The following is a 27,631-nucleotide window of genomic DNA, read 5'->3' as shown; positions in this document are numbered from 1 at the left end:
TTTCTCAGGTGACCAAATCCAGGGGATGACGCTCCGAACTGTAGAACTTTGGCCTCATTATGATCAAATGAGCCTGTGTTTATAAAGGTCTCTGTGACAAGGAGGAGGCAGGATTGTCTGAGACGCAAGGCAGGAGGGAGGGGGGAGTCAGAAGAAACTTCAATGAGGACTGAGTAGAGCTGGGTGTGGGAAGGCGGCCTGGAGGCGGAGGCCGTTCTGCCTCCACCTGGACCCCCGAGGCTCTGCGCGGCCTGTGGGCAGAGTCTGGCCGAAGAGGAAAACGAAGCCTGGAAGGAGAGAGCACAGACGTCCTGCTCTGGGCTCTGATTACTAACTGGGTCACAGCCCTTCCCCTCCGGGACCACGGCGTGCTAAGGACGCCATTGTAATGGGTGCAAAGTTCCACCACAGCGAGCGCTCCCCCTTGCCAGCTCCCTTCCCCTCAGGACTGGATCCAAGGGCAGGCATCTCCCGTCTTCCCAACTGCACTTTGATTGGCAAGGAGCGCACCTAGCATACCTGCGGCTGAGCCCTTAGTGACTAATTGTCTTATGGCCGCTGATTCACCTCTAAAGGAGCAAGAGAGCAAAAGAAGTGAGAGGGTAGGTCCAAGAGCACACCCCAAAGGGGTGCCAGGATTACCTGCATCTGGCCAGTGTTAAGTGTCCGGGCTTTTGCTCACACAGTGGATGCCAGCAGCCTGAGGTCATCACCAATGCCCAGCTCCATCTGCATCTCTGCTGTCAGGCCACCACCATTCCCATCACCCCACAACCATCACCACCACCAGCTCCGTCTGCATCCCCACCCTCACCACACAAACGTTACCGTTGGGTCCATCCCCACCTCATCACTGCCACCATCAGCTCTTCCATCCCCTCTGCCACCCCTACCCCTAACACAACTGCTGGCCCTGTCTCAAATCCACCTGCACAACCAGCTTCAGGACTGCCTCAGTCACTCCCTACTCTTCACCCTAACGCCATCACGCCAGCACCTCCCACAGCATCGTCGTCCCCAAGCAGAGTCTTTGTCTCACCGAGGACTATGGCTCAACACACATGGGAGGCCTGAGGACTTATTAGTTCTTCCCAAGAAGCCGAGGCCGTTCACATTTCCCACCCGAGCTCAGCGCAGCCCTGCTATCCAACATGTGAGCTGTTCCCAGCTATCATCTTTGGGGATCTTGGGGAGCCACAGTTGTCACAGCCACTTCCCCGTGGGCACTGGCTAGAGTCCCACTACAGGTAATGGAAATACAGTCCCTGGCGCCCTCCACACACAGCCCCACCCTGTTCGTGACCTCTACGCTCCCTCACAGAGCCTGGGCAGGATGATGGGCGCAGGGGAGAGACGGGAGCAGTTTCCATGGTAACTGCACTGGAAGTAGCGGTCCTAAGGGGAAGACAGCCCCACGAGATGCGATGTGGAAGGAAGGGATCTGCATTTGCTGAGCAGCTACTGTGTGCTGGGCACTGAGCTGGCACCTTCTGTTCTCATTCACTCCTGATCCTGAGGGCGACAGTCTTGGTGACCAGGATCCTGCCTCAAGGCTGCATTATTGTTTCTCCATTGTTCCTCCCTTGTCTCTGCCTCCCCTCCCTTCTCTGATTGGCAACTGTTTGAACCTGCCCTTTGGAGCTCCGGGAAGGTCAAGGAGGCTGAATGAAGCCTGTCACCTGTTGTTTCCTACAAACAAGAACCAGGGAACACGGAAAGATTTGCACTGGGAAGGCGCTCACAAGGTCCTGCTTGGTGTCAGTTTGATATGTTTGCCTGTTTTCCTGGTGTAACTACTTCTTTACTATTTATCTGTTGGTGGACATTTAGGCTTTGAATTGGTTGGTCTACATATGAAAGGAGGGTTTGCAGGCAGGTCGTTTGTTCTGTCTAGGAAATGGCTAGCCGCGGGAGGGGCAGTCTCTCCCAGGCCCAGCGGAGGGAGGCCTGGGCACCGCCGCCCCTTCCCTGACGCCTCTTCCCTCAGGTCCCTCCGGACGTGATGGCGTGGCCGCGGCTGTCCTGCCTCTTGCTTCCTGCCCTCGCCGTGTCTGGTGGGTACCTCCCCTCCCCCACAGGGTAGCACTAACCTGGGGACCCTGGGCAGAGCCCTCCAGGAGGGAGGTTGCTACTTCATCAGGAAACACCCTGCTCCTCTGGCCTAGCCCCATGCCTGGCTGTCCCCGGGAGGCCTAGGGAGGAATCCAGGCCCAGGCAGGTGAGCTGGGCTGCAGGTCGACCAGTGAGACGGGATACAGACTCCCATGGGGACAAGTGGGGGGGGGTCAGTCTTTACAGGGGTGTCCAGATGTTTCAGCGCTCCAATCCTTACAGTGGCAGCCAACGTGGCCCCGACCTTCCTGTCCAACATGTCCATAGTGAACCTGCCCGAGGACCTACTGGTGGGTGAGTAACCGTCCCTGTGCCGAGACCGTGCCGAGCCCTCACCCACAGGAGGGTCCCGGGGGCTCCCAGGTGGGCTTGCTTCCCAGCCCTGCAGCTCCATGGCTCGTCACGGGGCAAAGGTGGCCTAAAGGGAGTTTGTTCCAGAAGTTTGCTTTCTCCTTTTCAGCTTTTGGGTCAAGGGCTCTCACATGGCATCAAATAGTTAAAACTCACGCCAGGAGAACGTTCCTCCCCTTTTCCATCTCTTTCAGTCTGTCTGATTTCCCCGAGGAGAGTGTGTGCCCTTGCTACCATTGTCTCTCTTCTGTCTCTCTCACTTGCTAATCTCTCTCCAGCCTCTGCTATTTTATTTTCCCAAACTAGCAAGGATGGGGGGGGGGAGACAGAGACAGAGACAGAGACAGAGAGACAGAGAGAGACAGAGAGAGACAGAGAGAGACAGAGAGTGAGCGAGCGAGTGCAGACTTTAGGCTCAGAGCCTTTCACACACAAACACATCTCACCAGAAGGCACTGCCTTTGCCTTGTGTTTCTTGTCTTCGGAGCATTATTACCTTCTATCACTGGCAGGTAGGATGGGTTTTCCCGCTACAGTAGCAATCTAAAGTTTGCTTTTAAAATAAATGTATTGACATGAAATAGGAATTCAGTTACAAGAAGAGTCATAAGTGACAAGACATGGATGTGGCACAGACCGTGGTAATGTACAGGACTGAATGACGTTCAGGAAACATCATTTCAGATGAAGCTGTAGGGACTGGATGCCAAATTCCCAGCAGGCAGGATAGGGGATGAAGAAGCAGAAAGGATAGATAGATGACTGTATTCATTGGGATATGGGGTGAGCCGTGCAAAACAGACCCCAAGTTACAGAGGTGTAAACAAGGTCAAGGTTTATTATTCTCACACAGCCGTCTAGAGCAGCGAGTCCAGGGCTGTTGGAGGCTCTGTTCCATCAGGCTATTCCTCACTCCATGCTTCTGATGTCAGGACCCTCCATCTATGTCCAGGCTCTGCCTCCCCGAGGGCATGGCCCTCATCATATGGTCCAAGATGGCTCATGCCATACCCTATTCCAGGGAGAGGTGTGAGGAGGAAGGGGCCAAGAAGGCTTGTCCCCTTCTCATAACAGGATTCCAGACTTTACACATGTTATTTCTGTTCACATCTCACTGGCCAAAACTTAGCTGCGTGCCCTAGCTGTAAGGGAACTTGAGAAATGAGTTTTGTTTTTTTCAATGGATGTGTTGGGGGTTGAACCCAGGACATCATGCTTGCTAAGCATGTGCTCTACCACGGAGCTATACCTTTCCCCCAAGAAATGAGGTCTTTATATTAGTTGGCCGTGTGCCTAACTCAAAATCTAGGTTTCTATTAGTCTGAGAGAAAGGGGATTGTGAATATTGGGAGACAATTACAGTCTTTGTTGCAGTGTCAGAATTGGGACCCCAGGTATCTAAAGCTGCAGATGAAGCAAGAGACTGCATCAAAGAAGGTGAACTCCAGAGTTGGCCTTAGTCTTGGTACATGAAGAAAGGATGGGCGACAGGTTTTGCAGCCACTAAAGCCACATCCATTTGGAGGTGGTTGCCAGGACAGCAAAGTCTGTTAAGGATTATATTAATAAAGGTTTAAAGCCCAGAATGAGGGAGGGGATAGTCTCATTATATCCTGAGATGGCTTAATTCGTCCTGGAAGACTGAGCTGAAGTCAAACTATTTGATATCTATGAATGTCCTTTGTACAACAGAGAAGTAGTGTATACATGTTAATGATATTTTACATATATTTTCACATCTGTTTGTTGAAGGACTAACACATACACACACACACCTCCAGACTAAAGTCACAAATATATGTAACCCAAATGCCCTCAAGATCTCCATTCTCATGGATAATCCTTTAATTTCATGTCTCATCTCAGCCAGACCAAATGAGGGTCTTCTCTTTCATGATCATAGGGCCCCTCTCTGGACTTTCTCAAACCACAGAGTTATTTCCGCCTTCCTGAGATGACTTTTATGTCTCTCTTGGTGTGTGAAAGCATTTTCAGTCAGGTTTTAAAAAATGTTATTTAGACATTTTATTTTGAAGTATAGTATATGCTCAGGAAAGCACATGTAACTGCCAGGAAAGAGGACCTTGCCAGCACCCCATCCCCTTCCTCCCCTTCTAGCCATTCCCCATCCTTTCTCCCCTGCACAGGACCTGTTCTCCTGACACTAACACTGTACAGTAGTTTAGTATTGTAAGGCAGACTTTTAAAAAATACACTGCGTTTTAAATATTAAATTCAAGTTTAGTAACAGAGACCTAAAATATGTCTTTTATTTCTAGAGTGCTTATTGATTTGTTTGTTACATTTAATTTTTTTTTAGACAGACTTTTGAAAAAGCCTTTCTTCCCTGACCCACCTTTCTATGACCATGGACAAATGTGTACAGAGAAGGATTAACACACACCCACTCCCCTCCCACATTTCCTTGGGTATGAAGGCTGTTTTGTGTTTTGATATTTCTGAATCAGGATGTGTCTTATAACTGAGATAGTCACTTAACACAGAATGACTCCACCCCAGCAGTCATTAAATTGACAATGTGTCTCACAACCAAGGAAACGTAATGTAGACACTGACATTGTTTTAGCCTGATGGTCTTCCTGGAGGAGGGGGCGTGGGTGGGGAGAGATCAAGCTTCTAAGGAGTTTCTGGAGGAGCCAGGACTGCTTGAGCAAAGAAGAGCAGACTCCAGGTGTGCCGCCAAGACTGTCCCTGAAGGGCTGTTGTGGGCAAGACATGGGGGCTGGTTCTCCCAGACCCTCAGGCTGGGTGCTGCCTCCCCCCCCCGACCCCAACTGCATTGTGCTGCACTGTTCTGGCACTTTTGCTTTTATACGCCCCTTCCTCCAGAAAAATATATTAAAAGCGTACATTTTTTAAATTGAAGTATAGTCAGTTTACAATGTTGTGTTAATTTCTGGTGTAAGCATAATGTTTCAGCCATGTATATACATACATACTCCTTTTCATACCCTCTTTCATTATGGGTTACTGCAAGATATTGAATATTGGTCCCTGTGCTGTACAGTAGAAACTTGTTGTTTATCTATTTTATACATAGTAGTTAGTATGTGCAAGTCTTGAACTCCCAAGTTTATCCCTCCACCCCCTTCCCTCTCTGGTAACCATAAATCTGTTTTCTATGTCTGTGAGTCTGTTTCTGCTTTGTTAATAAGTTCATTTATGTCATTTTTTTTAATGGTGCTGGGAAAACTGGACAGCACCATGTAAATCAATGAAGCTAGAACACTCCCTTACACCATACATATGTGTCATTTATATATATATATATATATATATATATATATATATATATATATATATATATATAAAACAAACACTTCTTTATCAATTCATCCTCTGATGGGCATTGAGATTGTCCCCAGGTCTTGACCTTTCTGATTTTAAAGGAAATTAAATGTTCTTGTGGGCCTCGTGGGCAGCTCGGCCAGGTCAGTATTGAATTAGGTGGCCATGGACCCTGGGCATTCCCTGTCCCGTCTCCAGGTGCCGAGGCCTTCTGGTTGGCAGCTCAGGACAGGGACAATGACCCTCTGACCTATGGGATTAGTGGTTCCTATGCCTACTTCTTTAGTGTCACCCCGGAAACTGGGGAAGTGAAGCTGGCCAGCCTTCTGGACTATGAGGTAAAGTGAAGCAACCTGGGGAGTCTTGGTGATGGGGCAAGGAGATGGGGAGAGCCCTTGGGCCCTGAGCAGGGCTCACCCTGGTCTCTTTCTCTCTGCCCACTGCAGACGCTGTACTTGTTCGCCATCACCATCTCTGTGAGCGATGGTCACAACAACCCAGTGAGTCAGAAGTGGGGAGGGGAGGGTGGCCCAGGGATCGGAGACCAGGGGACTGAGGGCCCAGTTCTCACCCTGTCCCCCGTCTCAGATGAGCAGAGTGAGCCCCAGTGAACAAAAAACAAACTGAATATCAATTTTTATCAAAATTATACTTGTCTGTTTTAGGGTCATACAATCTTACAAGATTTTAATATTTATCATTAATTTATGTAATTAGATAAATATATTGTTTACCTTTTGTGTATCTATTTTGTATATCTATTGTATATCATTAATCTCATTATTAATTTATACTAACACACACATTAATAAAAAAACAAGTGCCAAATACCTCCCTACCCTCTCTCCACGGAGATCATCACTTTCAACCCCTTTGACTGAGTAGGTTGGTCTCAGTGTTCGTACCTTTCAATAACATGCTTTTATAGCTGTGTCTCATGTCTGTGAAAGTTGGGTTTTTGTCTTTATAACCTATTCCCCGAACCCCATCCATTAAAGAAAAGATTGTTTTAATGACTTGGATATTCATAAATACTTTCTCTCTGTAAATATTTTAACAACTGCAGATGTGGGGAGGGTGTATCTCAGTGGTAGAGTTTGTGCTTCGCATACACGAGGTCTTGGATTCAGTCCCCAGCACCTCCGTAAATAAATAAAAATAAACGAAATTAATTGCCTTCCCTCACACAAAAAATTTTTTTTAAACTGCAGATAAAATTCAAATCCCCTTGGGGGAATCCTTCCCAGCCCACTCCCACGTGAGGTTTCCACCATCACTGTGTTCTTTTCTATCCTCTCTAAGCATTCACATACATATATGCATCCACGAAGGAAGATCGTAGTTTTTGGTGTGCTTTCTTAAACCCACATGGGATCCTTCTGCACATATGGTCTTGAACTGCCTTGTCCACTTAACAATCAGCTTTGTGGGGTGGGAGAGGGTATAGCTCAGTGGTGGAGTGTGTGCCTAGCATGCTCCAGGTCCCAGATTCAATCCCCAGTACCTCCATTAAAAAACAAACAAACAAATAAACCTAATCACCAATCAGCTTTGGAGCCCTTTCTGTGTCTGTCCATGAGTCCCTCTTTCCTGTTTCCTATATGTCTGTAGCCCAGTGTGGGGGTGAACCACCGTGCTTAGCTGGTCTCCTCAACACTGAAGTTGCTCACAGCTTTACACTGTGGCTAACAAAGCTAAAAGGAACATTCTTGTAATAAGACAGACACATTTTAGATTTTTTAAAATGACCTAATGATTTCCACCGTGTACTCTCCAATGGTTCAGACGTGTGGAGAGAGAAAAACTAAATAAGGAGTAAATCCGCATGAAGTGTATCGGAAGTTCTTTGTACAATATTTGCAACTTTCCTGGCCTTTGACATGGTATCAAATAAAAAGTTACCCCTGACATTGCCTGATTGTTCACCGGAGAAGCTACGCCAGCTTGCACGCCCCTCCAGACACTTCTCACTTTGCTTTCTCAAGTGCCCACATTTTCTCGGCTCACCTGGGCTTTCTCGCTTGCAGGTGCAGAAGGAAATGCAGGTGATCTTGGAGGACAGGAATGACAACGCGCCCGTTTTCCAGAACACTGGCTTCTCCACCAGCATCAATGAGGTGACATCTGCCTTAACGGGTGTATGAGTAGGCTACAGGCATCCCAGAAATCTGCTCAGAGTGGGAAGGACTAGAGACAGCCAGCAGGGGATCCAGGATTGGACAGAGGACCTCCTAGAAGAGGCAACTACAGGAACCAGATTCAGGGCAGGCTACGTGTAACCCATGTACAGTAGTTACAGCAACATTCTGCAACCCATCAGGCTGGATTGGGATTCTTTACGTTATAGATGGGGGGTGAGGGAGAGGAATTGATTTTCTCATATAGCTGAAAAATTAGCGGTATTCAGGCACGGCTGGATCCAGGTACTCAAGCCATGTCATCAAGAAGAGATTTCTCTCCACCTCTCAGCTGTGCTTCTCTTGTTGCCTCCATCCTGGAGTGAGGGAAGCAGGTCTCCCTTGTAGGGGTGGAAGTGTCCCCCAGCAGCTCCAGGCTCACATCCTACCAGCTTTGCAAATGCAACACAGACTGTCTCTTTCTCAGTGGTTCCAGCCAAACCTCCAGGGCTGACTCTCTTTGGCCCATTTTGGGTCATGTGCCCATCAGTTGAGGGGTGTGGAATGCTCCAGTTCTTCTAAGGCTGCATCATGGACCTTCCCTTCTGAAAGGGGCAGTCCCACTTGAACTGTATGGGCAGGAAGGAGGTTCCCCAGTGGACCCCGAGCAGCAGACACAACACCACTCCTGAATTTTCATTACCACGTGGCTTCGAAGACATGCAAGTTGTGGGGCCCTCCACTAGGCTGCTGAGGTCCAGACAGCTGTTGGACAGGCTCTGACCGAGTACCTACTGTGTGTCCGGCGCTGTCCTTGGTGCTGAGGATATCCAATGAAGACAGTCTTGGTCGCCACCCTCAGCAGCTGAATCGACAAAGCATTAAACAAATAGGATTATTTTAGATGGTGTTGAGTTCTATGAAGAGCATAAAACATGATTGGGGAGGGGGGCTGCTTTAGGTTGAGCCAGTCAGGAAAGACTCCTCTGGGTAGGTGACATCTGAGCAGAACTAAATGGTGAGAAGCCTGGGTAGTGTGTTCCAGGTATTCCAGGCAGGGAATGGCAGCTGCAAAGGCTCTGAGGTGGGAATCGGCCTGGAGTGCTCTAGGTATAGCCAGGAAGTTGGTGTGGATGGAGGGTGGAGGGGGAGGAGGACTAAGGTCAGAGAGGTGTGCAGTGGAGAGGCCTGACCTTGGAGGGCCATGGAGGCAGTCTGGACCGTATTCTGGGCAGAATGGTTTTGGGAAAAACTGGCTGGTTTTGAGCATGAGAGTGATGTGGTCTGGTTCAACAACCTCAAAGATCTCTTTGGCCATCTTGTGGAAATAGTGAGGGTGTGGACAGGTCCTGGAGGCAAAGGCCCCCCAAAAGAACCTTCCAGCTCTGCAGGGCGCTGTGTGGAACCTGCTGCTGGAGGCTATAGAGGACCCACAAGGATGTTTAAGCAGGGGCGTGGCACCTCCTGGGTTCTGGAATGACCACTCATGCTGGGGCTTAGCAAATCAGAAGCCAGCTCAGGAGGCGGAGGGGCTACGTGAGGAGAGGAGGAGGGGGGCCCTCTATCCCTGCCTCCATCCAGGTGCCTGCAGTGGCCCAGCCCAGGTGGGAAGGGAAGGGAAATGTCTGTGGAGCGCTGGGTTTCAGGTTCTGGAAGATCTGTCATTATCTTCATGGTACAGTTGGGGACGCTGTAGCTCTGGGGAGGGGCGTGATGTGGCATTTAGGAGATGGGTTGGAGCTTATAGGTGACAAGGCCCTCATTACAGACCCTGCCGGTTGGCTCCGTGGTGTTTTCCGTTCTTGCCACGGACAAAGACACAGGGTCTGCTGGAGCCGTGGTGTACTCCATAGAGAAGGTAAGTGTGTGTGTGTCCACGTGGGAGCGGGGGTCCACCGCTCCTCATGGCCACCAGGGGGCAGCATCTCCCACACAACCCGCAGGGACCTTGAGGACCAGGGGCTCAGCGGTGGCCCAGCCCTGGTCCCCACACCTTCCCCTGGCCCCCTCTGGACCTCACTTGGCCCAGCTGCCTAAGGAGGGTGCATGCTGCGGACTGGACCCTTTTTCCCACCCTCTTGCCTGGGGCACTGTCTGGCTCTTGCCGGGTTGATGTCACCCCATGTGGTGGCTGAGGCACTCCTGGCTTCACAGAAGAGAAAATCAAGGCTCAGGGAGGTCCAGGGTCTTGACCAAGGGCACGCAGACAGTGAGGGGTGTGACCTTAATTCTCATGAAGACACACTTGCTAGCCACAGCCCGTGTCGCTGACTGCCCACGACGTGCCTGGCCCCTGCCTCAGCTCCCCTGACCATCCTTTCAAACCACTGAGGCAATATCTGAGCCCATTTCCCAGAGGTGGAAGTCGAGGCTCAGAGAGGTTGTGTGAGCTGGTGAGGTCAAGGGCAGAGTCGGGACTCGACCCCAGGTCCCTCAGAGCAGGTCCTGGGGGCAGGGCCATCCCGGGGGAACCTGGCCGACTGTGCTCCGCCTCAGGTCACCCCTAGCACGGACGGCAACGAGCATCTCTTCCGGATCCTGTCCAACGGCTCCATCGTCCTCAATGGCAGCCTGAGCTACAACAACAAGAGCGCCTTCTACCAGCTGGAGCTGCAGGCCTGTGTGAGTGGGGGCGCCGGCCGGGGCGGGGGCACCGGGACCCGAGCCCAGGCTCACGGAGACGCGTCCCCCCGCAGGACTCGCGCGGCTGGTACAACAACAGCCTCGTCACCCAGTGCTCCTCGCCCGTCTTCGTGTCCATCTCTGTAATCGACCAGCCGGACCTGGACCCTCAGTTTGTCAAGGAGTTTTACTCGGCCTCTGTGGCTGAGGACGCACCCCAGGTGTGCGGGGCACCCAGAGGGCTCTGGGTGGAGATGACTTGTGGGGAAAGGGTCTGGCCGCTGACCATGCCTCCTTGCAGGGAACCTCGGTGCTGAAGGTGGAGGCCATGGACAGCGACAGAGGCATCAATGACCCCATGATCTACAGCATCTCCAGTGAGAAGGGGGTGTCCCCAGGCGGGGGCGGGGACAAAGGGAGGTGTGGGGGCTCTGTCAGAGCCACCGCACACAGCTGCTCCTGCTGCCTCTTACCAGACTCCACAAGGCCCGGCTGGTTTGACATTGAGCCAGACGGGGTGATCACAGTCAGTGGTCCCCTGGACAGAGAGCAGCTGTTGGAGGAGGACGAGGAGGTGCAGGTGCAGGTCACGGTGAGTGAGGGGCTGCTGCCCTCTTTGCACCCCCACTCTCTAAACTCTGACCTTTAATCTCAGCTCTCTCTGAACACTGGTTCTCTGACCTCTGCCCCCTGGCCTCTGCTTTGCTTTCAGGCCACCGAGGAGCACCTCAACATCTATGGGCAGGAGGCCAAAGTAAGCATATGGGTCACGCTGAGAGTGACAGATGTCAATGACCACAAGCCCGAGTTTTACAGCTGCAGCCTGCCAGCCTGCACCTTCAGCTCCCAGGAGGCTCAAGTCAACTTCACCGGCTACGTGGACGAGCACGCCTCCACCCGCATCCCCATTGACAACCTCACCATGGTGGTCTACGACCCAGACAAGGCAGGGCACCCAGGCTGGGGCAGGGTGGGTGGGAGTGATGGCAGGAGATCACTGGGAGAGGGAGATGGAGAGTGACTGGCAGAGTGGGGTACCATGGGGCATGGTGGGGAGGTGAGCAGTCGGGGACCATGGGGCCAGTCACGAGTGTTGATGAAAACTGGAATTGTTGGGTGACGTTTGGAAACGTTGGGTGATGCTGAGCTGGTGGGTGGTCTTGTGTTGAGGCTGGTGCTAGGCGGTGGGGAACAGAAAGGCAGCACTGAGTGGAGGTTGATCCCAGATGCTGGGTAGTGCTGAGTGGCGTGTAACTTTTGGCGGTGTTGAGTAGAGGTAGTGATGGCAGATGGCGAAGCTGAGAGGTGTCAGGGTCGTACCGGATGCTGGGCGATGTGGGCAGTGTAGAGCACAGAGCGGTCTGAGTGAGTGCTAAGTTGGAGGGTGTTCTTATGTGGAGGCTGATGCTGGGTGGTGGGTGATTTAGGTAGGACTGAAAGGTGAATAACTATGGATGGTGTTCGGTTGTATTTGATGATAATGAGTTGGTGTGAAATGTCGAGTGAAATATTGGGAGGGCGGGTGTGTTGGGTTGGTGGTTGGCGTTGAGTGGAGTGCGGTGTGGAGTGGGGGGCGGGGGATGGGCTGACGGTGCTGGTGTTCGGGGTTGGTATGGGCGGTGAGGGCGGTGAGTGGTGGCTGGTAAGGAAGGCTCATAGCAAAGCTTATGAGGGTGAAGGGTGCGTGTCCAGGGTCTGCCTCTGCAGCCCAGACTGAGGCCCACAGTGCCTAGGGAAGATCTTCTGATGAGCCCACATTTACAGGGACTAGTGAACAGCCCACCCTCCTGGGTACCTCTTGCCTCAGTCTTCTGAGCGCCCCCTCTCATGGGACTCCTGTGGGCAGGGGGAGCCTGTGGCCAGGGGTTGGGAGGAAGATGCAGGTGTGGGGTGCCTGCTATACGGCTCACCCCTACAGGGCAGCAACGGCACCTTCCTGCTGTCCCTGGGGGGCCCCGATGTTGAAGCCTTCAGCGTCTCCCCCGAGCGGGCGGCAGGCTCAGTGGACGTGCAGGTGCTGGTGAGGACACCGTCGCTGGTGGACTATGAGAAGCAGGCGGTGATGGTGGTGCAGGTGAGAGATGCTCTGGGACGCCAGGGAGAGCGGGCCACGGGGCGCTCCAGTCCCAAGGCTGCTGCCTCTTCCCCTGTCCTCAGGTCGTGGCCACTGACTCGGTCAGCAGGAACTCTTCCATCGCCTGGGTGACCATCCACCTCCGAGACGTTAATGACCACAGGCCCACGTTCCCCCACAGCTTGTACAACCTCAGTGTCTTAGAGCACATTGCCAATGGCTCTGTAGTCACCAACAGCATCCACGTGAGTGATGGGGGACAGGGCTGGGCCGGGCTGGGAGAGACAGGGAGATGGGCAGACCTGGGCCGGTGGTCCCATCTGAGTCTCTGTATCATGTGATGTCACTGGGTCCCAGCAAGTGTGCACGCACCTGTGAGTGTGCATGGGTGTGCGTGCCAGGGGGATGTCTAGGTGTGAACCTGAGTGTGTCGGGGCTTCTCCCTTTGCGTCAGGAAGCAGGACAGCCCTGTCCTCATCGACTGCACAGTTGGCAGTGAATGCATGGCTTCCGAACAGTGTCCCATTGTCTGTCTCCCTCCTTTGCAGGCTGTCGACCCAGACACGGGTGAGGGGGGCCACATCACCTACAGCCTGCTCCCAGGGAATGGGTAAGGTCTTGGGGTGGGAAGGGGGCAGGTGGGCAAGCAGGACCCAGGCCCCCTTCTCTACCTCACAGCGGGGCTGTGATACCCAGATAAAATATAAGGCACCCAGTTCCATTTCAATTTCCGATATGCGACAAATCTTTTTTTTTCAGTATAAGTAGGTTGCAAACATTCCACGGGATATACTAAAATATTTTTCATTGTTCATCTGAAATTCAAATTTAAGTGGGCCTCCTGTATCTTGACTTGCTCAATCTGGCTGCCCTGCACAGGGCAGACATCTTTGCAGTGGATCCAGACTCAGGGACAGTGACGGTGAGGGACAGCGAGCTCCTGGACTGGGAGAAGCAGGCCGTGTACTACCTCACGCTGCAGGCCACAGACGGCGGGAACCTGTCGTCCTCCACCACGCTGCATGTCGTCCTGCTGGACATCAATGACAACCAGCCCGTGGTCAGCGGCTCCTACAGCATCTTCGTCCAGGAGGAGGAGGGCAGCGTCTCTGTGCCCATCCAGGTGCGAGCCGCCCTGGAGCTGGTGGGTGGGACGCGGGGTGGGTGGAGCACCAAGCGTGGCTCTGTCGTCACGCTGGCCCTGAACAGGAATCTGGGCTCTGGAGTGTGGCTCTGAGCAAGTCACTCAGTCTCTCTGGGCCTCCATTTCTTTTTTGGAATAGTTCTTCTTGGGAATAGTACTTATTCCCAAGGTCATAATGGATAGAAAGTGCTTGGCACAGAGCAAGCCTTCAAAAACATATTTCTCTTTTAAATTCAGGCCCCTGACTCATTCCAAAAAGGATTGAGGTGGCTTATATTTAAAAGTGTGATTTTTAAAAATGGAAGAAATTAGGAAAAAGAGAAAATAAGGTTGAACTTTTTTGTTGTTTTTTGGGGGAGTGTAAGGTAATTAGGTTTATTTATTTAATTTTAGGGGAGATTCTGGGGATAGAACCCAGGACCTTGTGTATGCTAAGCGTGCGCTCTACCATTTGAGCTATATTCTCCCCCCGCCACACAACCAAAGACATTTTTAAAAGTGCACAAATGTGCAGTTTAGCCCGGAGCCACACAATTGCTAGGAGTGGGCTGAAAACTCAGTTCGGAGCTTCCTCACGGCCAAAGCAAAAAGGGAAATGAGACAGTGGCCAGGTCACAGAGTCTATGAGATAAAAACCCACTATTGGCTCAGGAGGAACCTTAGAGAGAAGCTTCTCCCTGGGCCTTGAGGCTTTCAGAAGCTTCTCCACTGAGTCATCTGTAGGAGGAGGTAATTAGCTTTATTTATTTAGACGGAAGTACTGGGGATTGAGCTCAGGACTTGGTGCGTGCTAGTCACATATTTTGCCACTGAGCTACACCCTCCCCTTCACTAAGTCGTCTGTAAGCAGGCCTTGTGGGAAGCAGGAAACCAGGTCCTCAGAATGACGACCACGTGGCCCCTTCCTGGGGCTTGTGGTTTCCAGGGCAAGTTCCCATCTCATGACAAACTTGTGAGGCAGACACTCTAATCCCCATTTCACGGAAGGAGAAGAGCGAGGCTCAGAGAGGTTGAGTGGCTTTTCTGTGCTTGTACAGCCGGTCAGTAGCAGTGCTGCAGCTGAGGCCCCGACCTCCCTGTCCCCACACCTGGGCCTTTCTCTGTGGTCCTCAGTGCTTCTCACTCTGGTCTGTGGACTCCTTAGAGCGGGAGCATTTCAGATCTGCTGCTGGAACCACAGTGCCCAGCGTGAGCCCTGAGAAGTGCTTGGTGAATTCATCCGCCTGAGTTCAGAGTGCTGAGGGCACAACAGACAGGGTCAGACTTTTGGAGAAACCATCTCTGGGGCTGCCTACAAAGGGCACATTTCTAAGCAAGCTCTCAACAGATCTGGAACAAAAGACCTGAGGGTGGTGGTGGGCAGGGAGGAAGGGGAATGATTGGGTTCCAAGTCAGACTAGCCCAGCTCTGGACTCAAAGCCACATTTGCTAAGTCCCTACTATGCACCAGGTCCTTTGCTGGGCCCTGGGTCCTCTGAGATGAATCCACCATAATCCCTGTCTCCAAGGAGGGTGGCAGACAGTCATCCAAGGGTGTCACCGGTGTTGTACTGAAGGTAGCATAGGGGTTATGGAGGCCCAGGGGAGGCACCAACCTGGCCTGCAGTCAGACAGACAAGGTGTAGAGGACATTCAGGGTGAGGGCGCAGCATGTGCAAAGGCCAGGTGGCAGGGAAGAGCCTCTTGTACTGTCCTTGCTGGATCACCCCCAAGGCACACACAGCATGTGTCCAGGAACACACACACACACACACACACACACACACACACACACACTTACATTGGGTGAAGAATTTCAGCTATTTAAAAAATACAGCACTGAAGTAGTCATTTTGGGAAAATCAGAATTTTGTTGGACTTCACATTTATTCTTTTTAAATTTAATTTATTTTATTTTTTGTCTTTTTTTTTTTTAATGGCGGTACTGGGGATTGAACCCAGGACATAGTGCATGCTGAGTATTTGCTCTACCACTGAGCTATTACCCTCCTTGCCCCCACACTTATTTTTTATATATATATATATTTTTTATTGAAGTGTTATTTATCTATTTTTTTGATGGAGGTACCGGGGATTGAACCCAGGACCTCGTGCATGCTAAGCACGTGCTCTACCACTGAGCTATACCCACCCCCTACACACACTTATTTTTATGTTTGTCTGTTTTAAATTTTGCCTGTCTATATTATACTGTCCCCACGCCCCGATCCCCAGTGGATTATCAGCTCCATGAGGGAACTGTCTTTATCATGGCTCTATTCCCAGTACCCAGAACAGGGCCAGGCACATGGCAGGTACGTAGTAAACATTCGTGGGATGAATGAATGACTTGAGTGCTTAAGACCACAGAAGCTCTTGCAAACTGTTGGTCTGGCTGTCTTAGATGGGAGACTGAGGCTGGGAGACTGGGCAGCATCCTGATGGCTTCAGGCCCTGTGACTGCCCTCGTGGGCCAGTGCTGGAAGGGGAGGCTAGACTGCAGGGGTGGGGCTGGGGGCTGGGAGCACCTGGTGGCTGAATTCCCGCTCCTGCTCACCTGCACAGGCTCACGATGATGACCAACCAGACACCAACAACAGCCTCCTGCACTTCAGCCTGCTGCCCAGCGCCTACAGCCACAACTTCTCAGTGGACCCCGACCAAGGGATTCTCAGGAACCTGGGGCCCTTGGACCGAGAGGCCATTGACCCCACCCTGGGGGGCCGCATTGTGCTGACTGTGCGTGTGTCTGACTGTGGTGAGCCTGCCCTCTGGACTGAGGTCAACGTCACCATCACTGTGGAGGTAAGGCCTGGCTCAGCTGGGGTCGGGGCCAGGGTGAGCCCTGTGTTGGGAGCAGATGGCCAGGTCCCCCTCCTCCCAACTTGAGTCACACTTGTGCCCTTTGCAGTCTGGTGGGTAAAAGAGTTCCGGAGCCAGGCTGATAGGTTAGGATCCCAGCTCACTGGTTGCGTGGCCTTAGGTGATGGCTCAGCCTCCCTGTGCTCTCCAGTTCCCCATCTGTAAAATGGGGATGAAAAGAACATAGAATGAGTTAACAAATGAAAAGTGCTTCGAAGAGTGCCTGGCACTCACCCTCCAACCTCCCACCACCATTCAGGGGCAGAGAGAATCAGCATTTATAGTGCCTCCTGCACACCGGGCCCTGGAGGTAGGGATGGTTAGGACCATTCTATTGATCAAGAAACTGAGGCACGGAGAGGTTCAGTAGCTTGCCTCAGGTCATAGAATGGGGTTTTGAATCCAGCCTGTCTGGTTCTAAGGCTGCCACCAGCTCACAGGCACCTTTCTCTACAATGTCCAAGATGTGGTTGGCACCCCCTAGGGTTGTGCTGTACACAGCCTGCCCCACCCCACATAGCAGCCCTGTATCCCACTGGGTTGGGATGTGCTGTTTTCCCACAAGGATCCGAGTGAGACCTCAGGGAAAATGAGAAAGAAGACGAATGAGGACTTGTCAGCTGTACTTGGGGTGGAAAGTGGGCTGCAGAGAAGGGAGAAAGCAGAATTGCATTTCCTGAGTGAGCAGGGTCCTCTCACACCCGTGAGCTGGTCCTCACGAAGCCCTGCGAGCAGGGATGGCGACCCCATTTTGCAGATGAAGACACTGAGGCCCAGAGAGGTCAAAGTCGCATGTGAGGAAGAGGTGGGGCCGAACTGAACTCAGAGCTGTGCTCTTAGCCAAGCCTGTGAGTTAGGATGAACTTGAGAAGGCAGCCGGCCATGTGCATGGAGCCAGTGACACCATCCCTGGGAAATTGCCATCAGAAAACACATCTGTTAAAGGGGAGAGGGCTCTGTTTTTAAAGATGTCCATTCTACCATTATTTAGAAAAATCTGAAGGCAAAAGCAGATGCCCGTGGGCCGCCCTGGGGAAGGCACCCAGCACACACCAGCATCAGGGGAGGAAGAGGAGGCAGAGTCGGCCTGATGCTGTGACAGCAGGGACGGCGCTCTGTCCTGCACTCTGTCTGGGCGGGGTGGCCAGAGCTGGAGAAGGGTGGCGAGAGCAGAACCCAGCAGGTGTCCAAGGGCAGGACCAAGCGTAAGCCCTGGCAGGCGCCCCGAGCCCAGCCCCACATAAGCACAGAGCGAGCGTCGTGGGGTCGACCGAGGGCAGGAGGGACAGGAAAAAGGAGGGGACTAGGGAAAGCTTGGGCCTTTGTGGGCTCGTAATGATGTTGGTGCCAACGCCACAAATCTGAGAGTGGGGGAGTCGAGCAGGACGGACTGGGACCAGGCTGGGATTCAGAACCATCCTTCTGGAAAGCAGTGTCTAAGCTCTGAGTGGGGGTCAGAGAGACAGAGGAGGTGGGGCTCTGGAAGTGTACACCTGACTTCAGAGGTCCCACCACGGGCCTCTGGACCCCAGGGATGGGACCTGGGCTGGTCCCATCCTCTTGAAGGCTGTTTCCTCACCTGTGAACGGGCAGTGCTATGTGAGGAGAGAGTCCGGGCCTCGGGCCAGGGGAAATACGGACTTCTCAGGGGAGAAGGCTCTGGGGAGGCTGAACCCTGGGGGCTCCTGAGTTCCCTGGGCTCAGAGCTGCCTCTGCCTGCAGGACATCAATGACAATCTGCCCATCTTCAACCAGTCCAGCTACTCTTTCTCGGTGAGGGAGAGGGACCCAGGTAAGCCAGGGTCAGACTATCCGACCCCTTCCAGGGCAGACCGGAAGCCCTCGAGGAGGGTGAGGGCAGAGGATGGCGCCAGTGGCCGGGCCAGGGGTCCCTCCACGCTCTGCCCCTCCCCCGCAGGAGCGCTGGTGGGCGTGGTGGAGGCCTGGGATGCAGACCAGACGGAAGCCAACAACCGCATCAGCTTCAGCCTGGCGGGGAGCGGCGCCAACAACTTCATGCTGCGAGGCTCGGTGCTGGGGTCTGGGCGGGCTGAGGGCCCCCTCCAGCTGCCCGCGGACGTAAGCCTGGATTATGAGACACAGGCCTCCTTCAACCTGACCGTGAGTGCCGAGAACCCAGACCCCCAGGGGCGTGAGGCCACAGCAAAAGTCCTCGTGACTGTGGAGGATGTGAATGACATGCCGCCCACCCTGGACTCGGCCTCGCTCCGGGGCGTGCACGTGGCTGAGAACGGCTCCCAGCATGGCATAGTGGCTGAGGTGGTGGCCCGGGACGTGGACACCATGTCCCAGGTGGAAGTGCAGCTCGTGAACGTCATTTGTACCAAGGCCGGGGTCGACGTGGGCAGCCTGTGCCACGGCTGGTTCTCTGTGCTGGCCAACGGCTCTGTGTTCACCAATCAGAGTGAGGCCATCGACTATGAGACCTGTGACCTGGTCACGCTGGTTGTGCGGGCCTATGACCTCACAACGGACCCCCGCTTCCAGGCCTACAGTGACAATGGTGAGGCGGCCTGGCCTGCAGGGCTCGGCAGGCTGCAACATAGGGGCTGTGGGAAAGAGCTGGAACCTGCAAGGTCTCGGTTCAAATCTTGGCTCCAGCCCTTACCAGCTATGCCACTGGGAGAGTCATGACACGTCCCCAAGCTTTCGTTGCCCCATCTGTCAAGTGGAGTTGGCTAGTAGATTGGCGGTGGAGGTTAAGTGAGAATATGTTTGTAAAGCATTCAGTGCAGTCCTTGGCACACAGTAAGCACTTAATTAATGCTATTATGCTGTGAGGCAGTGTAAAGGAAAGAGCCAGATGTGCACACACATCCCACTTCTGACATCAAGTAGCAGTAATGATCATATTACCACTAGCATTTGTTGAATCCTTACTGCAGCCAAGAGCTATGCCAGGCACCTTGTAAGCCTTTCTTCATTTTACTCCCACACAACCCATGTGGTAGGTGGTCCCCTATCCAATTTTAAAGATAAGGAAATTGAGGCACAGAGTCAGCAGTTCAGTAATCTAGCTTACACAACGAGCAAGTGTCAGAATAATGTTGTGGTCAGGTGGGACATAACTGGGCTGGGCTCCATCATGGCTCGCTGCTCTTGCTGTGTGACTGGACAAGTTGCTCATCCTCTCTGAGGTCTGGGGGGGATACTTCCTCCCGCAAAGGCCAGAGAAGACTGAGTTAGTATCCCAAGTCAGGAGCAGGGGAGGGGACTAAGCATGGGTGATGCATGGGAGGGAGGCTGCTGAGAGCAAGGCTGAGGACCAGGCTTTCTGGGTCAGGTCTTTGCTTAGAGACCAAGGCCAGCCAACCTTGTCCCCCTAGGAAGCCTCCCCATCACCATCGAGGATGTGAATGACAATGCACCCTACTTTCTGCCTGAGGATAAGACTTTTGGTAAGCAACCAGCCTCTCTCCCCCCATCCACACTGTACTCTGTCAGGACCACCTTTGGGCAACTCCCACAGGTGCTCCTCAGGTCCCAGGTGTGCCCTTGGAAAGGGAGGAAACCTCAGGGTTTCAACAGGAGAGGATACCTGAGTCTTCATCCCAGCTCCGTCCCAACTCACATCTGACTCTGGGCCTCAGTTTCCCCATTTGCACAATGGGAGGTGGATGACTTGCTAACTAATGGCTCATGGGTAGTTGTAATGGGGGGGGGTCTCTGTTGATAGAGAGGTCGAGGGCAGGTTTGGAGGGATAAGCCCTGGGCTGGGCTTGTGGTCAGCACTTGGCCAAGTGCGCCCTGGCCTTGACCCCACTGACCTCTTCCTATCCACACTTGCAGTGATCATCCCAGAACTTGTGATGCCCAACCAGCAGGTGGCTTCTGTCCGGGTAAGAACTTGGCTACAGCTTTTGTCAGTCACATTACCCCAGGAGACCCAGGGCCAAGGCCTTCAGGCCTTTCAGCCACCCCCGCAAATGCTTTAACACTAGAAAGGAAGTTTATTGGCTCCAACATATGAAAAAAAAAAACCCAGAATGGAAACGAACACCTGCCTAATTGATGTGATTAAACTCCATTAATTGTCAGATGTAGTGGTCATAAACATTTCATGACCATGAAAACCACTTGCAGTGGTGTCCTCACTACGCCAGAATTCTGGAGTATTACAGAGAAATCAAAGTAACTGCAAATTAAACGAGTTCCTCATATTACAATTTCCAGAGCAAAATTATAAAAATATTTTAATTTCAATAACGTTGGAGGTGGGCATGTTTCTTAGAGGGTGGGGGCCATGCAGGGGGTTGGGGGGTGAGGCCTGGCTGGTCTCTTACTGAGCTGTGGAGCCACACCTTTCTGGAACTCACTTTTCCTCCTGGACAGGAAGCTGGCAGTCACCTCTTAGGGTTAAGAGGGGGGTTATATGTGGGTGCCACTCCTTGTGCCATGAAAAGGGCACCCGGGGAACAGGAGATGGATGGGCCTGGTCCTCCCCACTTACAGCCAGAGTGTGCCCTTGGGCAGGACGGGGTCTCTCTCAGAGCCCCAGTTTCCTCCCATAAAAAGAGGTTAGTAATTCTTCCTCTCAAGTTTCTTTCAAGCCTTAAGCAGTCAGTTTTCCAACCTTCAGCCAACTGCATGCCAATGTCTCGGGTCTGGCCATGGCTTTGAACACTTGTCTTTAAATCGACTCCTTTTTGAAACGTAACCACCAGCTTTGGTCTCCTGAGCAGTGACGTCAGTGGACTCCCAGCTCTATGTGCTGGTTACAGTCTTCTCTAAAAGGCACTAGAATGAATGGAAATGCTTGTGCCCTCTGGCTCAGTCATTCCGGGATCCACTAGGGGAATTTGTACTCAGGTTAGCAAGTGCTGAAACAAGGGATCTAAGGGAAGGTGACTGTACACACTAGGTGCTCAGGAAACTTGAGTGTCCCTGTGCTTGTGTGTGTGTATGCGTGGCAGTGGGGTGGGGATGGGTCAGGCAGGATTTCCACGCGGGAGGGACTTTGGGCAGTGACTTGTGTTGGGTGCCAGAGGCAGACTTATCCAAACCCTGTTTGTTAAAAGTATTTGGTCAGTGGCCTGGGGTAGGTTGATAGAGTTTATGGGGACCAGCCTCCCAGGCCATCCTAGCCTCAGTTTCCTGCTGGGGCTGGAAGGGTGCCTGGCCTGGCCCCCCAGATGTTGTCCACTCTTGCTCCCAGGCCAGAGACAGTGACTCAGGGAGCAATGCGGCCATCCTGTTCTCCATCCTCCAAGCGGATTTCATTGCTAAGGATGGAGCTGTGATCCCTTTCCAAGGCTTCTTCCGGATCCTCACATCCTCGGAAGCCAACGAGTTCATTGGCAACATTGAGTAACTGCGGGTAGCCCCTGGATGGGGGGGGGCGGGGGAGCCAAGCGGGGCCTCAAGGCAGTGAGGTCCCCCATCATGGGAGGTGTACAGGTGGGTTCCAAGAGGACTCCAGCTTGGGTTTCAAGACTGAGCTATGCCCTCCTACTTTCTGTAGGCTGGTGACCAACCTTGATTCCACTCTCCAAGGCACTTATCAAGTGACAGTCAAGGCCCAGGACAGACCTTCCATGGGTCCTGCCCAGGAAGCCAAAATCACCCTGAATGTGAGTGTTGGGTTCTGTCTCTAGCTCCCAGTGCTCTCTGCTAGCCCCTGGGTTCCTTGTCCCTCATCTTCCCCCATTCCCTCCTCCCACAGCTCTTCACTGTGGACCAGAGTTACCGTGTGAGGCTGCAGTTTTCCGTGAGCAGGGAGGAGGTGGGCGCCAACGTGGAGGAGATTAAAGCGTAGGTCTGGGGAGCCAGGGAGGGGCCTGAGAACCTGGTCCCTGATAGAAACCTGGAATGGAATGTCTCTCAACCCTGTCCCTGACCCACACTTGACCTGTCCCTTTAACCCTATACCTACATTTCCTTTCTGCATGCCCCCAGAAAGCTGATGGTTGGCTGGGCAGAGATAGGCCTAAATAGAGCTGCCATGTATCATAGCAAAGGCTGTGCACTGCACAAGGGCACTCTGCTTGCTAAACTGTAAACCCAGTTCCAGAGAAAGGGGCTTCCTTGTCTAATTTGCACAGAGGTGCTCCGGGCTTAGGCAGTGGAGCTATGAGAGGATGTGTGGCTCACACAATTCCTAATTCCACTGGCAGAGCCCTGGCCACAGGCCTGGGCTAAGGCCCCTACCCCAGCCCTCCGTGACACCTGCCCCCTTTGCAGTGCTCTTGCCCAGGCGACCAGGACTACTGTCTACACTGTGAACATTCAGGACATAGACTCTGCAGCTCGGTGAGCACCCACAGGATGGGTGGTTGGGGCGAGGGAGAGGGGACTGCTGGGTGGTTCTGGGTGGCTGACTCCACCTCCGCCCCATTCCAGGGCCCGAAGTCGTTCCTACCTTGATGCCTACTTTGTCTTCTCAAACGGGTCGGCTTTGACTCTTGACCAGCTGAGTGTGTGAGTGGGGCTGCCCTTGGGGAGGGCAGGAGGATGAGCAGCAGGAAACCTGGGGGATGCCAATGTCCCTCGGGCCTGAGCAGGGCTCTGTGTTCAGGATGATCCGGAATGACCAGGACTCCCTGACGCAGCTGCTGCAGCTGGGGCTGGTGGTGCTGGTAAGTGTCAGCGGCGTGGAGGTAATGGGGGTGCGGTGCGGGGGATGTTGACCCCACGGCCTCCCCTCATCACACTCCTTCTTCTCCAGGGCTCCCAGGAGAGCCAGGAGACAGAGCTGCCTGACGTGCTCCGTAATGTCGTCATAGGATTGGGAGTGGCTTTGCTGCTGGTCATCGTGATCATGACCACAGCCCTCATCTGTGCCCGGAAGAGGTACTGCTGCCTTCACCCACCGTGTCTCCAACCTCACGTCTCCCACTACCCAAGATATCTGGGGGGTAGAAAGAGCTGGGGCTAAGGTGTCAGGTTTATCTGTATTCAATCCCCAGTGACCTGTTGTGACAGCTGGGGCAGGTCACCTCCCCTCTCCAAGCCTCAGTTTCCTCATTTGCAGAATGGGCATGATGCCAGATTCCTCAAAGCACTCAAGGAAGCAATCTTGAGTGCATCTCATACCGAGCAGGGTGTCTGGTATATACTCTGCATTTAATAAATGCTGCATCTTTTCCCCTTTCCAATACATGTGGAGCCAGTAGCCACATCTGGGTTTGATTCTAGATTTTGCCACTGGCCAGCTGTGTGGCCTTCAGCAAATCATTTCCCTTCTCTGGTTCCTCCTTGTACCTTCCATATGATGGAGCTAACAGTCTCATCTGCCAAGGTTGTTGGGAAGTCACACCCTTTGAGCCTGCACTGAGCACACAGTAGGTGTGCAGGGAAAGTAGTGCCTCCCCCCTCCGGATTCCCCACAGCTACCACCGGAAGCTTCGGGCTATGAAGGCTGCCAAGGAGGCCCGGAAGACAGCAGCAGGGGTGATGCCCTTAGCCTCCGCCATCCCTGGGACTAACGTGTACAACACTGAGCGGTAAGCAGGGCTCAGAGGGTGGCTAAGAGGCCCCATGGGGTGGCTGAGGCCCACGGTCACTTGACAGGGCCATCTCTCCAGGGCCAATCCCATGCTGAACCTCTCCACCAAGGACCTGGGCTTTGAGTCTCAGTCTTCCTCCAGTGACTTGGACCACATCAGGTAAGCAGTGCCCCCCGCAGCCAGGCTGGTTGGTGGTTGGTAGTCATGGTGGTAGTAACGGTGATGGTGGCAGTGGAGGTAGTGATGGTGGTGGTGGTGATGGCGGTGGTGGTAGAGGCAGTGGTGGTTGTTGGCCAGAGATGGGGAAAACTGGGCCCACCAACTGTCTGAGCTCCATTATCTCCCCTACAGCCTCAACTCTCTGGATGACAACTCTGTGGATCTGGAAAATAACACTCAGGAAATCAAGGCAAGATGGGGGATGGGTTGGTGCCTGGAGCTTCTGAGGGTCCTTCTCTGAAGGGGTGGGGCTCAGGAAAGAGCTCGGGGGACCTGCTGCTGACATGGGTGTGTCTCTGGGAAGCCCCGTGGCTTTGGAAGGGGACCCGAACCTTGCTCCTCTACTCATTCACTAAGAGCCTGGTTGGGTGACTTCCTCCCTCTGGTTCTCAGTTCTCTCATTTGTAAATGGGAATCAGAACACCAGGCACGCAGGGCTGTTGTGAGGATAAAATAAGAGCAGGTATAAAAACCATCTGGCACAAAGCAAGGGCTCGGGAATCTGGTTCCCTCCCTTTATAGCCTTTATATAAAAGCTGGGGGTGGGGGGGGTGAGGAGGAGATCCGGAGGTGAACGGGATCTAGCCAAGGAGCGAAGTTAGGCTCAAATGAGCAGAAGTACCGTCATTTGTTCAATAGGTTAGTTGGTTCAATGAGATCAAGCATTTGCATAGCCTGGGCTGCTGACTGGAATCACAAGGAATCACATCCTCGTCAGGTCACAGCCCAGAGACTCTGATGAGACAGCCGGGGTGGGCCGGGGCATGAGTGTGTTGCTAAAGCTGCCAGGGTTCTAATGACAACCACCAACTCAGGAGAGTAGATTAGAGAGCCGGGTGTGGGGTGGGGCGCCAGAACCAGAAGGAACTACCCTCTCCTTCCCAGTTTGAAAACCACCGTTGGATAGAAGCTCTAAGGCTCACTGAGCTTTAACAGTTCTGCGTGCGTGTGTGTGTGTGTGTGTGTGTGTGTGTGTGTGTAGGGGTGGGTATCCCATCCCACTTTGGGTCCTGCCCTCTAGCCGGGCCCTGCCTCCGGGAGGTCCCCAGCCCTCCCTCATGCTTCAGACTTCTTTTCCCTTGAGGACCCCTTACATGGAAATATTTGGTCCACAAAATCCTCAAGTAAGTGTTAAAATATCAGAATGCTACCCAGGGACCTGGCTGTAACATGGAGGCCTCCAAACGGGTCCCCAAGGATGGGAGTCATGGATGGTGAGCCGGGCTGCCAGGTGGTGCTGGAGGCCTCTGGGTGGACAGCTCATCTCTGGTTGAAGGTAGTTTGGGGCAAAAACTCCAATGAACATGTCTGGGGGGAACTGAGGCAGAAGGGAACAGTCTTGTGGGCTGGAACTTGTGGCCAGGCAGGTGGCCCCTGGCAGAGGCCAAATCTGTCCTCCAGAGGGGACTGGAGTTGGGAACCTCAGTGGTAGGGCTGGATCTGTGGGCTGGGGAGGGTCAGGGAGCTCCAGAGAAGAGTCTGGAGAGGGAGGGGGTCAGGCTGCTGAGAACCCGGAAAGGAGTCAAGACTGCCCTGCCACGGCAGGGGGTTGTAATGTCTCAGAGAAGCTGCCCGAGGCTCCTGCAGCAGCAGGTGGGCCTTGAGGAGTCGCTGGGTGGGGAACACAGGTGGGGCCTTTTCCCATCAATCCCTCGGTGCCCTGACTCACCTAACACGTCCGGGAATGTTTGTGTGGAAGGTCTGAGAGAACAAAGAGCTGATCCAGTCCAAACTTTTCAAGCAACCAGGGCCAGGGGAGGGGTGCTGAACTGCCCAAGATCAGAAAGCTGGCAAGGCCGGGGCGGCCGACCAGAACCCAGGTCTCCTCTCCCCCAGGCCAGGCTGAATTTCCTGGGTCTTACTGTGCTAACAGCTCCCACTGAGGGGGGCCTGTGGTGGCGGCTCTGGGGAGCACAGACAGAATGTTTGGGTCCTCCTGGGGCCCCTCAGATGTTCCACTGTTTACCAGGGACCGGAACAGCCCCAGTCTGGAAAAAGCCCCTGGAGTGCCCCAGGGAGGGTGGAGGGGACATGGGCTCTGCTTTCCTGGGTGACTCTGTGGTGGAGTGGCTGAGCCTGGGGGCCTGGCTGGTCCACAGGAGGGATTCTTGCAAGGAGGTGTGTGTGAGTGCGTGACACGTCACATGGGGACGGGGAAGAGGAAAGGCAGGTGATGAGTGAGTGTGCGCCATGATGACCTGAAGGCGGGACCCTGGATGTGACATGTCCCTCTAGGGTAGCAGCACACGCTAAATTCAACCAGGGGTAGCCGTGAGCCATGGACAGGCTTTAGAGCCAGAAAGACCAGTGGTCCAAACCCTGTTCTACCCCTTCCTGGCCCTCTGAACCTCAGTTTCCACATCTGTAAAGTGGGGGACATGATCCCTCTCTTAGGGGGTCCTGTGGGTATTTCAGGGAATCGGTGGACGGTGTCTAGCATGGTGCTTGCCGTGCGGTGCAGGTAGTAGGAACTGTCCTGGACTGGCTCCTTGGCACAGGACACAGGGCCTGGCATTATTCAGGACTGGGCAGAACACCAAAGTGCCGCCATGTGCGTGGGTGGGGCAAAGGCCAGGGTAGACCCCTCAGGCCCACCCCTTCTCCTGAGCCCATCTGCACCACCAGCAGCCATGGCCACCTGTGGGACAGAGCCAGGAAACTGAGGCCCCAGCCAAGGAGCCATCTGGTGGTGGGCCTGAAGGCGTAATCACTCTCCTTAGGACTGCGGAGGTCACCGCATCTTGGCCCGGGCCTCACACCTCCCCTCTCTCCCCACAGAAGGAGACCCCACACAGTCCGACAGCGCCAGATCTAGAGCCCCTGAGCAGAGTGCTGTCAGGACGGGAAGCTGACACCCGTGGCCAGCAGGAGGAGCTGGGCTTCACCAACCCTGGCCTGAATACCGTGGACCTGTGATGGGGCCCTGCCACAGGACCCTGGCCACAGAGCCGCCCCCCCACTCTTCTGGTCTACCTCGGAAGAGGCCTTGTCACCCCTCCCTTAATGTAGTAATATATCATGTTGCTCTACCTCTGTCTGCTTCTAGCCAATCACAGCTGACAAGAGTTGGGGGAGTATTTTATTACCAATGTATATTGTGACAGTTTGTAGCCAAAAATTGCGGCTGGAGGGGTGGGGACAGGGTTACTGAGTGGTCACAAGAGACTTGTGGGGCTCACAGCACTGGGGGATGAGGGGCTGGAGAGTGTGGTCTTTTGGGGACATGAGCTCTCCATCCTGCCCCCAGTACCCAAGACCAGCTGTCACCCAGGCTGTCTGTGAGCCTCTGACTGTGATGCCTAGACCCGTCTAAAGCCCTCTCACCTTTCTGTGACTCGCCTTTCAGCTGAGCCCCCAGGGCACTCCTGCAGCCACC

At 53.6% G+C, this 27,631-nt stretch overlaps 1 protein-coding gene across 1 annotated transcript; it reads left to right on the top strand.

Moving 5' to 3' along the window:
• Positions 1 to 1,158: 1,158 nt before the first annotated feature.
• On the top strand, positions 1,159 to 27,242 carry CDHR2 (cadherin related family member 2). The gene is made up of 32 exons (XM_072946956.1): positions 1,159 to 1,247; positions 1,988 to 2,054; positions 2,335 to 2,406; positions 5,971 to 6,110; positions 6,219 to 6,272; positions 7,800 to 7,889; positions 9,658 to 9,747; positions 10,386 to 10,511; positions 10,586 to 10,732; positions 10,813 to 10,888; positions 10,988 to 11,103; positions 11,224 to 11,457; positions 12,430 to 12,585; positions 12,669 to 12,830; positions 13,134 to 13,195; positions 13,465 to 13,708; positions 16,274 to 16,513; positions 18,293 to 18,362; positions 18,489 to 19,094; positions 19,918 to 19,989; positions 20,381 to 20,430; positions 21,747 to 21,898; positions 22,053 to 22,161; positions 22,254 to 22,342; positions 22,772 to 22,840; positions 22,931 to 23,008; positions 23,106 to 23,166; positions 23,256 to 23,380; positions 23,920 to 24,033; positions 24,115 to 24,195; positions 24,388 to 24,445; positions 27,034 to 27,242. The coding sequence occupies exons 2-32, from the start codon at positions 2,003 to 2,005 to the stop codon at positions 27,169 to 27,171; spliced, it is 3,933 nt and encodes a 1,310-aa protein (XP_072803057.1). The 5' UTR covers positions 1,159 to 1,247; positions 1,988 to 2,002; the 3' UTR covers positions 27,172 to 27,242.
• Positions 27,243 to 27,631: the final 389 nt, after the last annotated feature.

The sequence above is a fragment of the Vicugna pacos genome, chromosome 22 (genome assembly GCF_048564905.1).
Source record: "Vicugna pacos chromosome 22, VicPac4, whole genome shotgun sequence".
Taxonomy (NCBI): Eukaryota; Metazoa; Chordata; class Mammalia; order Artiodactyla; family Camelidae; genus Vicugna; species Vicugna pacos.
The sequence above is the reverse complement of the archived record's forward strand: the minus strand, read 5'-3'. Positions and strand labels throughout refer to the sequence as shown.